Raw genomic sequence first — 15,830 nt, 5'->3', positions numbered from 1 at the left:
ATATATCACTTTCCCTCAGTAGAACTCTAGCCCTTGAGGGTATGTAAGGTGTAGACTGATATTATAGCTAGCTATATCTGAATATATTACACCTAACTTATTAATGAAAATTACTAGTTTCGTAGACAAAGTGGTTATATTTTAGTCAGATGATCTCAACCAGAAATTCGCAAGAAAATTTGCCTGCAGGTTAGTAAACGAATCGGTTACATTTCAAACCGGCGTACTAAAGCTATCTTTCAACGACGACAAAATATGACGAATCTTAACGATAATTTAAATATACAAAAAAATACAAAATATAGAGCAGCACACAATAGTAGCCCCACATCAATAGGGTTACTCCTCCGACTTCAAGTTGCATATAAAGCCAAACCACATCAAGAAATCCGGACAGAAGAATATTCTTTGGAGGCACATCATCATTGCCGATAACCTAAAAAAAAAAAAAAAATCAAACTGGGAACAAAGAAGAGGATTACAAGAAAAAAATTACGAATGTTATGACACATATGTTATCAGTCAGGGCCCACAATTGAAAACAACCAATCTATTTTAGCTCTGGCACTATGACACTACAGATTACTGTAACAATTGAGTTGTTGTTTTTTTCTTAATTTGTCAGAATTAATTTTTCAGCTATGTTTTTTATTCTTAACAACATTAAGGCCTTTTAAGGCCTCTTAATAAAATTGAGGCCTTTCGATACAACAAAGGTGTTAATAGGCCTTTCACACTGCTAACTTGTTATTTACGCTGATTCTCACGATTCTGTACTCACGTATTTAGCTACAAGTGAGCAATAAGCAACTATATAGAATATATGCTATTATGAATGTTATTATACAACTATATGTTAAGTTGCTACAAGCAACTTAACATAAGAAGGTAAAATCATCTGGTCAGCTAAAAGCAAACCAATTTGAAAAAAATAAATAATAGTGAACAAGAGAAAAAATGATGATTAAACTAAAGTCCTAAACAAAAGAAGTTATAATAACTGGTAAAGAAGTAAAATACAAAAGAAAGAGCAAGAGAGAAAAAGAAAAATGACAATTAAACAAAAGTCCTTAACCCACGCAGTAAAATAACTGGTAAGGAAGAGAACTACAAAAGAAAGAGCAAGAGAGAAAAAAAGAGAAAAAAGGATGATTAAACTAAAGCCCTAAACCCACGAAGTTAAAATAACTGGTAAAGAAGCGAATTACAAAAGTAGTAGTAGTAATAGCAATTTATTATCAAAAAAAAAAAGAAAAAAAAAAGAGGAGACAAAATCAATCGGTAACTCACTAAAAGCGCCACTTGCGGGGGTGTAAAAAAAAAGCAGAAGGGTGAAACCGTGTACAAAAAAACTTACATAAATAATTCATACACAATAAAACAACATAATATCGTGATCCCGAAGCAAAAAAAAAAAAAAAAAAAAAAAAAAAAAAAAAAATCAACCATAAATGTCAATTTTAATTCCATGAATCTCAGTCTGCTTCGAAGGTATACTTACCAAGCAACCCCACAAGTAGCTCAGATTTAAATTGACTAATGGGTAATTCCTTCGTACTTGGACATGCTTATTCCACAGCTTACCCCCTCTATAAATAACTCAAAAAGCAGTCTTACTTGAAACTAGGCGAGAAACCTCAATATCTCCACTTATTTGAGTTCCGTGACAATGAACGTCATACCTATCTCAAAATATTCCTGTAAAACTGTCTGGAAGGCAACCATAACAATACTTATACATAAAAACCAGTGTATAAAATCACGCAATCCACCTGCAGACATTATGTTAATTATGCTGTACATTGACCTGACCGAATCCCGGTTCCCTATTCCACAAAATGATCTAATGGCATTATTCTGTAGTAGGCCTACACGTATTGGGCGAAGTATTGAGGAGAAAGTGCCAAGCAATACAGCCAAACAGTAGAAAATATACAGATGTATCAGATAAAAATATAATAACCGTGAAACATGAAGGAAAAAAGTATTATAATTTACGGATAATCCCTAAATTCCGTGATAGGAATTTACTTTTAGCTTTTACATTTACTTTTTACTTTTACTTTTACGTGATTTTTTACTTTTTACTTTTTACTTTTACGTGATTTTACTTTTAGCTTTTACATGTACTTAAATGATAAATTCAATATTTATCCCAAGGTACTTAACGGACCTTGACCGCTTAACAATCCCCTTCGGTGAAGCTATTTCAGTAATCAAAAATAATAATTTGTAGACCGTGAAAAGATAACAAAATCTGACTTACTTATATTTAGGTCAAGCCGGTTTACTTTCAACCACAGCCATGCCTTAGTCATTGCTACATTAATTGTAGAGTTAAGTAGTTGTTCAGTTGAAGCAACGCACATCAATGTCGCATCATCAGCAAATAAGGGTGTAGTGATCGTGGACCCAGGAGGTACAGGATCGACTAAACCCCTAATTCTATAAGTAGTTGCAACAGCATTTGGCAGATCATTAATAAAAATCAAAAAAGAGTAAGACCTAATACAGAGAACTGAGGGACACCACGAACACGGGAAATAACAGGTAAGACCAAAATAGGCAGATAATTTCCAAGATCATTATTATTACCGCCTTTAAAAATAGGAGTTATCCTAGCAACTTTCAAGCAATCAGGAAACCTTCCCTGTTTCAAACACACATTAATAAGGGAAGTAAAAACATCAGCAATATAATGAAAAGAAAGAGTAAGAGAGAAAAAAAGAGAAAAAACGATGATTAAACTAAAGTCCTAAACCCGCGAAGTTAAAATAACTGGTAAGGAAGCGAACTAAAAAAGAAACAGCAAGAGAGAAAAAAGAGAAAACAGGATGATTAAACCAAAGCCCTAAACCAACGAAGTTAAAATAACTGGTACAGAAGCGAAATACAAAAGAAAGAGCAAGAGAAAAAAAAGAGAAAAAAGGATAATTACACTAAAATCCTAAACCCACGAAGTTAAAATAACTGGTAAAGAAGCGAACTACAAAAGAAAGAGCAAGAGAGAAAAAAGAGAAAAATTGATGATTATACTAAAGTCCTAAGCCGACGAAGTTAAAATAACCGGTAAAGAAGCGAACTACAAAAGAAAGAGCAAGAGAGAAAAAAAGAGAAAAATGGATGATTATACTAAAGTCCTAAGCCGACGAAGTTAAAATAGCCAGTAAAGAAGCGAACTACAAAAGAAAAAGCAAGAGAGAAAAAATGATGAACTAAAGTCCTGACCCCATAGAGTTAAAATAACTGGTAAAGAAGAGAATTAAAAAATAAAGAGCAAAAGAGAAAAAAAAAACGAGAAAAAAGGATGATTAAACCAAAGCCCTAAACCCACGAAGTTAAAATAACTGGTAAAGAAGCAAACTACAAAAGAAAGAGCAAGAGAAAAAAAAAGCAAAAAGACGATGATTAAACTGAAGTCCTAAACTAACAAAGTTAAAATAACTGGAAAAGAATCGAACTACGAAAGAAAGACCAAAAGAGAAAAAAAGAGAAAAAATGATGTTTAAACTAAAGTCCTAAACCAACGAAGTTAAAATAACTGGTAAAGAAGCGAACTACAAAAGAATGAGCAAGAGAGAAAAATGATGACTAAACTAAAGTCCTAAATCAATGAAGTTAAAATAACTGACAAAGAAGCAAACTGCAAAAGAAAGAGCAAGGGAGAAAAAATGATGATTAAACTAAAGTCCTAAACCAAATAAATTGAAATATCTGGTAAAGAAGCGAACTACAAAAGAAAGAGCAAGAGAAAACAAAGAAGAAAAAATGATGACTAAACTAAGATCCTAAACCAATGAAATTAAAATAACTGATGAAAAAGGAAATTGCAAAAGAAAGACCAAGAGAGAAAAAAAGAGAAAAAATTATGATTAAACTAAAGTCACAAATACATTCTTAGACCACACTGGCTATACATGAACAAATGAAACTCAGAGAGGAGACAAAGTAACCAAATGAAAAATAAAATCAAAAAGGGTGAAAAAACGAGGATTTTGTCAGCCAGCGAACCATGAAGATGACAAAATATAATCAAATATTTCGACAAGGACCTCCGCCAATTCGTCCTCAGTGCTAAAAAAAAAAAAAAAAAAAAAAAAAAAAAAAAAAAAAAAAAAAAAAAAAAAAAAAAAAAACCAAAATCTAACCTTTCGAAGTTTACTATACAAAGACAGAACAGACACTCCTTTGTATAGTAAACTTCGAAAGGTTAGATTTTCGTTTTTTTTTCTTTTTGTTTAGCACTGAGGACGACTTGGCGGAGGTCCTTGTCGAAATATTTGCTTATATTTTGTCATCTTCATGATTCGCTGGCTGACAAAATCCTCGTTTTTTCACCCTTTTTGATTTTATTTTTCATTTTGTTACTTTCTCTCCTCTCTGAGTTTCATTTGTAAACTAAAGTCCTAAACCAACGAAGTTAAAATAACTGGTAAAGAATCAAGCTACAAAAGAAAGAGCAAAAGAGAATAAAAGAGAAAAAACGATGACTAAACTAATGTCACAAACCAACGAAGTTAAAATAATTGGTAAAGAAGGAAACTACAAAAGAAAGAATAAGAGATGAAAAATGATGAATAAACTAAAGTCCTAAGCCAACGAAGTTAAAATAACTGGTAAAGAATCGAACTACAAAAGAAAAAGCAAGAGAAAAAAAGAAGAAAAAAATGGTGATTCAACTAAAGTCCCAAACCAACTAAGTTAAAATAACTGGTAAATAATCGAGCTACAAAAGAAAGAGCAAATGAGGATAAAACAGAAAAAATGATGATTAAACTAATGTCCTAAACCAACAAAGCTAAAATAACTGGTAAAGAAGGAAACTACAAAAGAAAGAATAAGAGATGAAAAATGATGATTAAATTAAAGTCCTAAGCCAACGAAGTTAAAATAACTGGTAAAGAATCAAACTACAAAACAAAATTCAAGAGAAAAAAAGAGAAAAAATGATGATTAAAATAAAGCCATAAACCAACGAAGTTGAAATAAATGGTAAAGAAGGAAACTACAAAAGAAGCATAAGAGATAAAAAATGATGATGAAACTAAAGTCCTAAGCCAACGAAGTTAAAATAACTGGTAAAGAATCAAGCTACAAAAGGAAGAGCAAAAGAGAATAAAAGAGAAAAAATGATGATTAAACTAATGTCCTAAACCAACGCAGTTGAAATAACTGGTAAAGAAGGAAACTAAAAAATAAAGAATAAGAGATGAAAAATGATGATTAAACTAAAGTCCTAAGCCAAAGAAGTTAAAATAACTGGTAAAGAATCGAACTACAAAAGAAAAAGCAAGAGAAAAAATGATGATTAAACTAAAGTCATAAACCAACGAAGTTAAAACAACTGGTAAAGAATTAAACTCAAAAAGAAAGAATAAGTGATAAAAAATTATGATTAAACTGAGGTCCTAAGCCAAAGAAGTTAAAATAACTGGTAAATAATCAATATACAAAAGAAATATCAAAAGAGAATAAAATAAAAAAAAATTATGATTAAACTAATTTCCTAAAACAACGAAGTTAAAATAACTGGTAAAGAAGAAACTACAAAAGAAATAATAACGAGAAAAAATGATGAACTAAAGTCCTGACCCAATGAAGTTAAATAACTGGTAAAGAAGAGAACTAAAAAATAAAGAGAAAAAGAGAAAAAAAAACGAGAAAAAAGGATGATTAAACCAAAGCCCTAAACCCACGAAGTTAAAATAACTGGTAAAGAAGCAAACTACAAAAGAAAGAGCAAGATAAAAAAAAAGCAAAAAGGCAATGATTAAACTGAATTCCTAAACTAACAAAGTTAAAATAACTAAAATAAGCGAACTACTAAAGAAAGACTAAAAGAGAAAAAAAGAGAAAAAATGATATTTAAACTAAAGTCCTAAACCAACGAAGTTAAATAACTGGTAAAGAAGCGAATTACAAAAGAATGAGCAAGAGAGAAAAATGATGACTAAACTAAACTACAAAAGAAAGAATAAGAGATGAAAAATGGTGATTAAACTAAAGTCGTAAGCCAACGAAGTTAAAATAACTGGTAAAGAATCGAACTACAAAAGAAAAAGCAAGAGAAAAAAAAAGAAGAAAAAAATGGTGATTAAACTAAAGTCCTAAACCAACTAAGTTAAAATAACTGGTAAAGAATCGAGCTACCAAAAGAAAAAGCAAAAGAAAAAAAAAGAAAAAAAATGATGATTAAACTAATGTCCTAAACCAACGAAGTTAAAATAACCGGTAAAAAAGGAAACTACAAAAGAAAGAATAAGAGATCAAAACGATGATTAAACTTAAGTCCTAAGCCAACGAAGTTAAAATAACTTGTAAAGTATCGAACTACAAAACAAAATGCAAGAGAAAAAAAGAGAAAAAATAATGATATAATTAATAATGTGATATTATTGTATAACTGGTCAAGAAGGAAACTACAAAAGAAGTATAAGAGATAAAAAATGATATGAAACTAAAGTAAATAATTTCTGAGACCACACTGGCTAATCATGATAAACAAAAAATCGTGAAGAAAGGAAACGAGGACAATTAACAGCCAGTGAAAAAATTGAAAAATTATGCAAATATTTCGGTCAAGACCTCCGCTTGACCGTCCTCAGTGTAGAATAAAACTGATAAAAATTTAAAACCAAACCTTAAAATAAAAACACCAAACTAAAATTGGACGACCCTTTCCTAGTAACGGTGAAAGGGTAACTGAATAAAAAACACAAGTCTAAATGGCATTTCAGAATTTCATTTTGCGTAAAGCACTTTTAAAGGCTGATCGCTTTCCAGTTTGATTGTTATCGGAGACTCTATTCGATTGCACAATATAACTTTGTGGATGTATGTAAAAACGATCAGAATTAATAATTTTGTCATAAATGGGACTTAGAAAAATTTCTCCAGTGTCTCTATTGAGAGCTACCTTTTGGTGAATGTGCTTTTTTATTTCAACTGCCTCCCTGAAAACTTGCGTGAGACCTTTGACGGGGGCAACGATAGAGGCCTCGTCAAACAAAATGAAATGGTGTGGACTCTCGTACACATGTTGCGCCAAGGTGGAATCAAAAACCTCAGGCCTTTGGCGTAACGTCATTGCCTTGTCGATTGAAGGACTTGTGCTCAGATAACCTCTCCCCCAATAGATGTTGGGTTCTACCAACATAAAAACAGCCACAAGAACAAGGAATTCTATAAACACCACTGCCCAGAATGGGGCTGGTTTTATCTTTGCCGTTGTTAAAAAAGTTCTGTGTAATATTTGAATTTTTAAAGGCGACGCTAAGTTTATGTTTTTTAAGGATTCTTTTCAATTTGTCACTCAATTTTGGAATGTAGGGTAGAACGGTGAAAAGTTTCTTATCATCCACCAATGGGACGGTATCTGTTGGGGCTTGTGGACCTGATGCACTCCCCTCTGCCTTTTTTCGTCTTCTGTCTATAATGGTCTCAAGTAATTTTATAGGGTATCCATTGCAAAATAAAATGTCCTTAATATAGTTCAATTCTGATTCTATGTGAGGCTCTGATCATATTCTTATTACTCGGTCAACAAAAGAAATAACAACTCCTCTTTTTATGAAGGGAGAGTGGTTGGAGGAAAAATGCAAATACCTATTGTTATGCGTAGGCTTTCTATAAATGGAAAATTCAAGGCCAAGACTTATTGAAAATTAAAACATCTAGGAAAGGAAGTTTGTGGTTATGTTCTAGTTCCAAAGTGAACTGAAGGTTAGAGTCCAAAGAGTTTAGATGAGTTAAAAAGTAGTTAAGTGACTCTCTTCCATGCTCCCACAGAGAAATAACATCATCGACAAACCTACCCCAGAAACGGTGTTTCATCGAAAAATTTTCCTGAGCAGAGATTTCTATGAATTCCATATAAAAAGTTGCCAAAAATGGTGAAAGACTTGTACCCATGGGTAAACCCCTAATTTGGGTGAAAAATTGATTATTGTATCGGAAATATGAGGAGGAACTATTGCACAGACGGACGAGACGCATAATAGTTTCTATACCCAGTGTTTTGTAGTCTATTTGATCAATATTATCTTCTAATTTCCTTTGAAGAGCTAGTTCACATTTTTTAATGTCGCAAGACGTATACATAAAAATGGCATCGAAACTGGCCAAAATTGTATCTTTTTTTATTTCAATGTCTTTTAATTTTTCAACAAGGTGAACTGAGTTTCTTATGTATGAAGTTTGTGTTTGCATAAGGGGGCGAAAAAGGGTTGACAACCATTTCCCCAATCTGGCAGTCGGAGAGCTATAAGAAGCCACAATTGGGCGTAGAGGGACTCCATTTTTGTGGATTTTTGGGAGCCCGTAAAATTTAGGAGCTGAACAACTTTTAGGGTAAAATAATTTATACATTTGTGGAGTAATAAGTCTTTCAGTTTGCAAAATTCCTAGCTCCTTTCGTACTAAACGGGTGAACTTATCGGTGGGGTCTGAATCTATGGGCTTGTAAGTATGGGTGTCGGGTAAAATATCTGTAACTTTTGTATTATATGAAGTTTTATCAAGGATAACAATTTTATTTCCTTTATCAGCCCTGGTGATAATGATGTTTGGGTCTTTTTTTTAATTTTTTGAGAATTTGTGTTTCCTGATTTTTTAACCTTGGGGAATATGGAATGAAATCAAGAATATTCTTAACCACCTCTCCTCAAAGTAAATCTGGATTCTCCTCAGCACCACATGATCCAAATATACCCGCCTCCACATTGGAGACTATCTCTGCAAAATTCACTTGTGTTTGAGGCAGGCAAAATTTAGGTCCCTTGGACAAAACATGGGTTTCTTCTGGAGTAAGAATTTTAGAAGATAGGTTCTCAATGGCCGGACCAGGACAAAATCTCGGAAGAAAACATCTGGAATTCTGAAATTTTTCGTACTCTAATTTTTCAAACTTTTCTGATAAACGAGCCTTAGCCAAACAAAAGTCGTGGCGGAAAGTATTCTGAGCTATTCTAGATATCTTCTGAAAATCCGTCGGTGAAAGGTTTTGCTGTAGAAATTGTCGAGTTTTTGAAATTGTATTACTTAGGAAAAAACGTCGTTTTTTTTTGTCTTTTAAAAAGTGAAACAAAGACTGAAAAACAACCCTAAACCTAAATTGCCTTTCGGATTGTTTAACTAGGTTTATGCGGAAACGAAGAGAATTCGGAAGAATTCTCTTTACTCTACAACGCTGTAAAAATTCTTGTTGATTAATAAGGTTGGCGTGTTTTTTAGACAAATCAAAATAATTAAGAACAGACTTGGTCAAAAGCTCCCCGTAAGCTAGTCGTAAATAATAACTAAAGTCCTAAGCCAACGAAGTTAAAATAACTGGTAAAGAATCAAGCTACAAAAGGAAGAGCAAAAGAGAATAAAAGAGAAAAAATGATGATTAAACTAATGTCCTAAACCAACGCAGTTGAAATAACTGGTAAAGAAGGAAACTAAAAAATAAAGAATAAGAGATGAAAAATGATGATTAAACTAAAGTCCTAAGCCAAAGAAGTTAAAATAACTGGTAAAGAATCGAACTACAAAAGAAAAAGCAAGAGAAAAAATGATGATTAAACTAAAGTCATAAACCAACGAAGTTAAAACAACTGGTAAAGAATTAAACTCCAAAAGAAAGAATAAGGGATAAAAAATTATGATTAAACTGAGGTCCTAAGCCAACGAAGTTAAAATAACTTGTAAATAATCAATATACAAAAGAAATAGCAAAAGATAATAAAATAAAAAAAAATGATGATTAAACTAATGTCCTAAACCAACGAAGTTAAAATAACTGGTAAAGAAGAAACTACAAAAGAAAGAATAACGAGAAAAAATGATGAACTAAAGTCCTGACCCAATGAAGTTAAATAACTGGTAAAGAAGAGAACTAAAAAATAAAGAGCAAAAGAGAAAAAAAAAACGAGAAAAAAGGATGATTAAACCAAAGCCCTAAACCCACGAAGTTAAAATAACTGGTAAAGAAGCAAACTACAAAAGAAAGAGCAAGAGAAAAAAAAGCAAAAAGGCAATGATTAAACTGAATTCCTAAACTAACAAAGTTAAAATAACTAAAATAAGCGAACTACTAAAGAAAGACTAAAAGAGAAAAAAAGAGAAAAAATTATATTTAAACTAAAGTCCTAAACCAACGAAGTTAAATAACTGGTAAAGAAGCGAATTACAAAAGAATGAGCAAGAGAGAAAAATGATGACTAAACTAAACTACAAAAGAAAGAATAATAGATGAAAAATGGTTATTAAACTAAAGTCGTAAGCCAACGAATTTAAAATAACTGGTAAAGAATCGAACTACAAAATAAAAAGCAAGAGAAAAAAAAGAATAAAAAAATGGTGATTAAACTAAAGTCCTAAACCAACTAAGTTAAAATAACTGGTAAAGAATCGAGCTACCAAAAGAAAAAGCAAAAGAAAAAGCAAAAGAAAAAAAAAGAAAAAAAATGATGATTAAACTAATGTCCTAAACCAACGAAGTTAAACTAACCGGTAAAAAAGGAAACTACAAAAGAAAGAATAAGAGATCAAAACGATGATTAAACTTAAGTCCTAAGCCAACGAAGTTAAAATAACTGGTAAAGTATCGAACTACAAAACAAAATGCAAGAGAAAAAAAGAGAAAAAATAATGATATAATTAATAATGTGATATTATTGTATAACTGGTCAAGAAGGAAACTACAAAAGAAGTATAAGAGATAAAAAATGATATGAAACTAAAGTCCTAAGCCAACGAAGTTAAAATAACTGGTAAAGAATCAAGCTACAAAAGAAAGAGCAAAAGAGAATAAAAGAGAAAAAATGATGATTAAACTAATGTCCTAAACCAACGCAGTTGAAATAACTGGTAAACAAGGAAACTACAAAAGAAAGAATAAGAGATGAAAAATTATGATTAAACTAAAGTCCTAAGCCAACGAAGTTAAAATAACTGGTAAAGAATCGAACTACAAAAGAAAAAGCAAGAGAAAAAAAGAGAAAAAATGATGACTAAACTAAAGTCATAAACCAACGAAATTAAAACAACTGGTAAAGAAGGAAACTACAAAAGAAAGAACAACGGATAAAAAATTATAATTGAACTAAAGTCCTAAGCCAATGATGTTAAAATAACTGGTAAAGAATCAAGCTACAAAAGAAAGAGCAAAAGAGAATAAAAGAGAAAAATGATGATTAAACTAAAGTCCTAAGCCAACGAAGTTAAAATAAATGGTAAAGAATCGAACTACAAAAGAAAAAGCAAGAACAAAAAAAGAAAAAATGATGATTAAACTAAAGTCCTAAACCAAGGAAGTCATAATACCTGGCAGAGGCTGAGTGTTCTGAACTTTCTCAAAAGCAAAAGGTCTATGAAAGAAAGAGTAAAAATCTAAAGCAAGACTCTGAGGGCAAATTATAAGCGACAGAATATCGCCTATAACCGTAACCATGAATTTTAAATATTTACATCCCAATAACTCTTTAGTTCTCACTTTTATATTTCATGAACAGGCATTTGATTCAAATGAAAAAAGCATTCATGAAGTTAGCTATTGAGCTACCGGAAGAAACTTGTGGTAAGCAAACCTTAGATACAAACACAAGTCAATTGTCGTAAGAGCTAAAAAATAGAATAGCTAAATTTTGAGCTTATCAAATCTAAGCTGTAAGCGGAGCCTTGTTCCAAAAGGACATTAAAGCTGAAAAAAAGAGATTACAGGCAAAGACATTATTTAACTGTCGCAATTAGCTGAAATTCGAAAAGAATTGTATGGTAAACAAAGTAACAACACTAAATTAACCAGTACTATGTAAGATCACACCTGTTTCAAAGAAGTAAAATATAAAATTGAAAGAAAACGAATAAATTATAATGAAATAAATAATAATAGTAATAATACCTGGATTCGCCTCAAATAAGCCAACAGGAATCCATCGTTTGCAGATAAGGGGGGTAAGTATTCTGAAACAATTTCTCTCTCCCACCAGATATCAGGAAAAGCAATAGTGTCATTCCTGAAAGAAGGAGAAGAAAAATAACACGATAACAAAATAAAACCGGCGCGCAATGAAAAGAATATAATTTTTAAATCTTTCATATTTTATTCTTTATATTTCAATTCCTTGGAATTTATGCTTTATAAGATTACGGGTAATATAAAGGAAAGAACAGAGACGATTCTGAAATGAGGGTTTTCAAGACAGTATAGATCCTGTCTTGGAAATACCTCTTCCACTAGACATTAGAAAAATCCGGTGTCGCTTATCGAAGAAGAAGAAGGAAACATCACCACTAAACAAAATTCTTCTATAGAACTCGTATTTTACAAACACGAGACGTTTATATGCAATACAAGAAAAAAAAGAGAGAAAAGTGACACCCAACGTTAGTTCTATTGTTTCTTAGCAGGGACGAATCTCCAGCATTTTTATTGGGCAAGCAAGAGGGGTTCATATCTAGATAGTCAAGGGGCATGGGCTGTATAATATTTTTTTCCAAATTATTGGGGGGGGGGGGGTGACTACTGCCCCCCCCCCCCCAACGACGCCCCTGTTTCTTGGAAAAAAAATATACGATAAATTTTACTTTAATAATGTGAGTCATGAGAAAGTCCTATCTAGAAAAAAAAAAATACTGATTCTAATATAGAATACCAATCCAGAATCTTAGTTCAACTATAATCCTTGGGTTAAACTAGGGTGTCACGGTTTTTATCCATACATCAGTGGTAAATTATTCAAGGGATTATAGAGCGCAATTTAGCGAGGTAGGTAGTCAACAGTTCTCTACTGAAAAATCAAAAAAGGTATTTTGCGGCACAAAATGCTTAAATTGTTACTTTGCTGTGTAACACTGTTTTTTTTACTTAAGAAAACACTAGAACTTTAAAAGACCAAGGACATCAAAATGAAAACATTTTTTACTCCCTAGACCCATCTTAGTTTTCTTTCATATTTGAAAACCTTAATTCTATAATATTTTGCAATTGGTCGTTTCAAACAGTGGAAGCTTTTAGGGCAGTAATCATTCCGTCAGTGTTGCCACATTGAACTGTGAAAATAAACAATCAAAACTAATTATTTAAATTTGAGACCTTTCTCTCTAAATTTTAATAATTGATAATCTGTTAATTTCCTAAGGCAACTAAAAATTCAAAGGAAATCTACTCCTCCTTAAGAATTTTGGTGCCATGTGTTTTAGCTTTTTTTTTATTTCTTATCCACGTACCTTAGCTGCGACAAAGTCCCGAGTGTTTACATCATTCGAAAAACCGCAGATGGCAGAATTGGCCAAGAACTCAGTTGAAAACTATTTTTTGAAGCCCCACTCCCATCTAGTCTCTCATGGGGAGTAAAGCGGGTAACACTGGACAGTAGAATTAAGATTGCTGATGGATGAAAAAAGCGGAAAATAGAATTGACCAAAATAAACGAAAAAAGGCACTGGACACAGCTGCTAACTCAGTTTTTGTAAAAGCCACTTTGGCTGACCCCAAACTAAAATATGATCCAGTAAGACCTTCAATAAACCCAAAAAAATCTAAAATTTTTTTCCCTTTCATCTTCATTATGAGTTTTCTCCGTTTTTATGCGACTAATAAATTCAGCAATAGAAGTACTCATAATTCGAATGAATGTGGTTCCACTGAATCAACCCCTGAGTCCCACTTTAAAAGCAGAGTTTATAATGTTAAGTTTAAACAGTAGAACAAATGCCTCTTAGAAACACAATAAGCCACAGTATACATCATTCCCAACGCTTTGAAACAAACTGTACTAGTTTGCCGACTAAAATTGTACTGTAAGAGGTCAATTAGTACCGTCTGAACTACGGGTTAAAAATATTCCGTAACAGGAGGGGAATTGTCGACAAAACAAAACTTAAACAAATAAATCAGGCAGAAGCAAGCCACACATAAAGCCACAATATCACAATAAGCCACAGTGTACATCATTCCCAACGCTTTGAAATAAACTGTACTAGTTTGCCGACTAAAATTGTACTGTAAGAGGTCAATTAGTACCGTCTGAACTGCGGGTTAAAAATATTTCATAACAGGAGGGGAATTGTCGATAAAACAAAACTTAAACAAATAAATCAGGCAGGAGCAAGCCAAACAATAAGCCACAATATCACAATAAGCCACAGTGTACATCATTCCCAACGCTTTGAAACAAACTGTACTAGTTTGCCGACTAAAATTGTACTGTAAGAGGTCAATTAGTACCGTCTGAACTGCGGGTTAAAAATATTTCATAACAGAAGGGGAATTGTCGATAAAACAAAACTTAAACAAATAAATCAGGCAGGAGCAAGCCAAACAATAAGCCACAATATCACAATAAGCCACGGTGTACATCGTTCCCAACGCTTTGAAACAAACTGTACTAGTTTGCCAACTAAAATTGTACTGTAAGAGGTCATTTAGTACCGTCTGAACTACGGGTTAAAAATATTCCATAACAGGAGGGGAATTGTCGATAAAACAAAACTTAAACAAATAAATCAAGCAGGAGCTAGCCAAACAATAAGCCCCAATATCACAATAAGCCACAGTGTACATCATTCCCAACGCTTTGAAACAAACTGTACTAGTTTGCCTACTAAAATTGAACTGTAAGAGGTCAATTAGTACCGTCTGAACTACGGGTTAAAAATATTTCATAACAGGAGGGGAATTGTCGATAAAACAAAACTTAAACAAATAAATCAGGCAGGAGCAAGCCACACAATAAGCCACAATATCACAATACGCCACGGTGTACATCATTCCCAACGCTTTGAAAGAAACTGTACTAGTTTGCCGACTAAAATTGTACTGTAAGAGGTCAATTAGTACCGTCTGAACTACGGGTTAAAAATATTCCATAACAGGAGGGGAATTGTCGATAAAACAAAACTTAAACAAATAAATCAGGCAGGAGCAAGCCACAAAATAAGCCACTATATCACAATAAGCCACAGTGTACATCATTCCCAACGCTTTGAAACAAACCGTACTAGTTTTCCGACTAAAATTGTACAATAAGAGGTCAATTAGTACCGTCTGAACTAAGAGTTAAAAATATTCCATAACAGGAGGGGAATTGTCGATAAAACAAAACTTAAACAAATAAATCAGGCAGGAGCAAGCCACAAAATAAGCCACTATATCACAATAAGCCACAGTGTACATCATTCCCAACGCTTTGAAACACACCGTACTAGTTTGCCGACTTAAATTGTACTGTAAGAGGTCAATTAGTACCGTCTGAACTGTGGATTAAAAATATTCCATAACAGGAGGGGAATCGTTGATAAAACAAAATCTAAACAAATAAATCAGGCAGGAGCAAGCCACACAATAAGCCACAATATCACAATAAGCCACAGTGTACATCATTCCCAACGCTTTGAAACAAACTGTACTAGTTTGCCAACTAAAATTGTACTGTAAGAGGTCAATTAGTACCGTCTGAACTGCGGGTTAAAAATATTCCATAACAGGAGGGGAATTGTCGATAAAACAAAACTTAAACAAATAAATCAGGCGGGAGCAAGCCACACAATAAGCCAGAATATCACAATAAGCCAAAGTGTACATCATTCCCAACGCTTTGAAACAAACCGTACTAGTTTGCCGACTAAAATTGTACTGTAAGAGGTCAATTAGTACCGTCTGAACTGCGGGTTAAAAATATTCCATAACAGGAGGAGAATTGTCGATAAAACAAAACTTAAACAAATAAATCAGGCAGGAGCAAGCCAAACAATAAGCCACAATATCACAATAAGCCACAGTGTACATCATTCCCAACGCTTTGAAACAAACTGTACTAGTTTGCCGACTAAAATTGTACTGTAAG

The 15,830-nt window shown here is 32.7% G+C and overlaps 1 protein-coding gene across 2 annotated transcripts in view; it reads right to left on the bottom strand.

Moving 5' to 3' along the window:
• Positions 1-254: 254 nt before the first annotated feature.
• LOC148939828 (lipase maturation factor 2-like) overlaps positions 255-15,830 on the bottom strand; it is a 174,613-nt gene continuing 159,037 nt past the window's right edge. For both annotated transcript variants that reach the window (XM_089106280.1, XM_089106279.1), the window contains 2 exons: positions 11,885-11,999; positions 255-436 (listed from right to left, as the gene is read on the bottom strand). In XM_089106280.1, the coding sequence (XP_088962406.1) occupies positions 266-436; positions 11,885-11,999 (286 nt within the window). In that variant the 3' untranslated portion in view covers positions 255-265. The remainder of the gene's footprint in view (positions 437-11,884; positions 12,000-15,830) is intronic.

The sequence above is a fragment of the Artemia sp. Qi Xiang Cuo genome, chromosome 20, assembly GCF_049724085.1.
Source record: "Artemia sp. Qi Xiang Cuo chromosome 20, ASM4972408v1, whole genome shotgun sequence".
Lineage (NCBI taxonomy): Eukaryota > Metazoa > Arthropoda > Branchiopoda > Anostraca > Artemiidae > Artemia > Artemia sp. Qi Xiang Cuo.
This window is presented reverse-complemented; position numbering and strand designations above follow the sequence as displayed.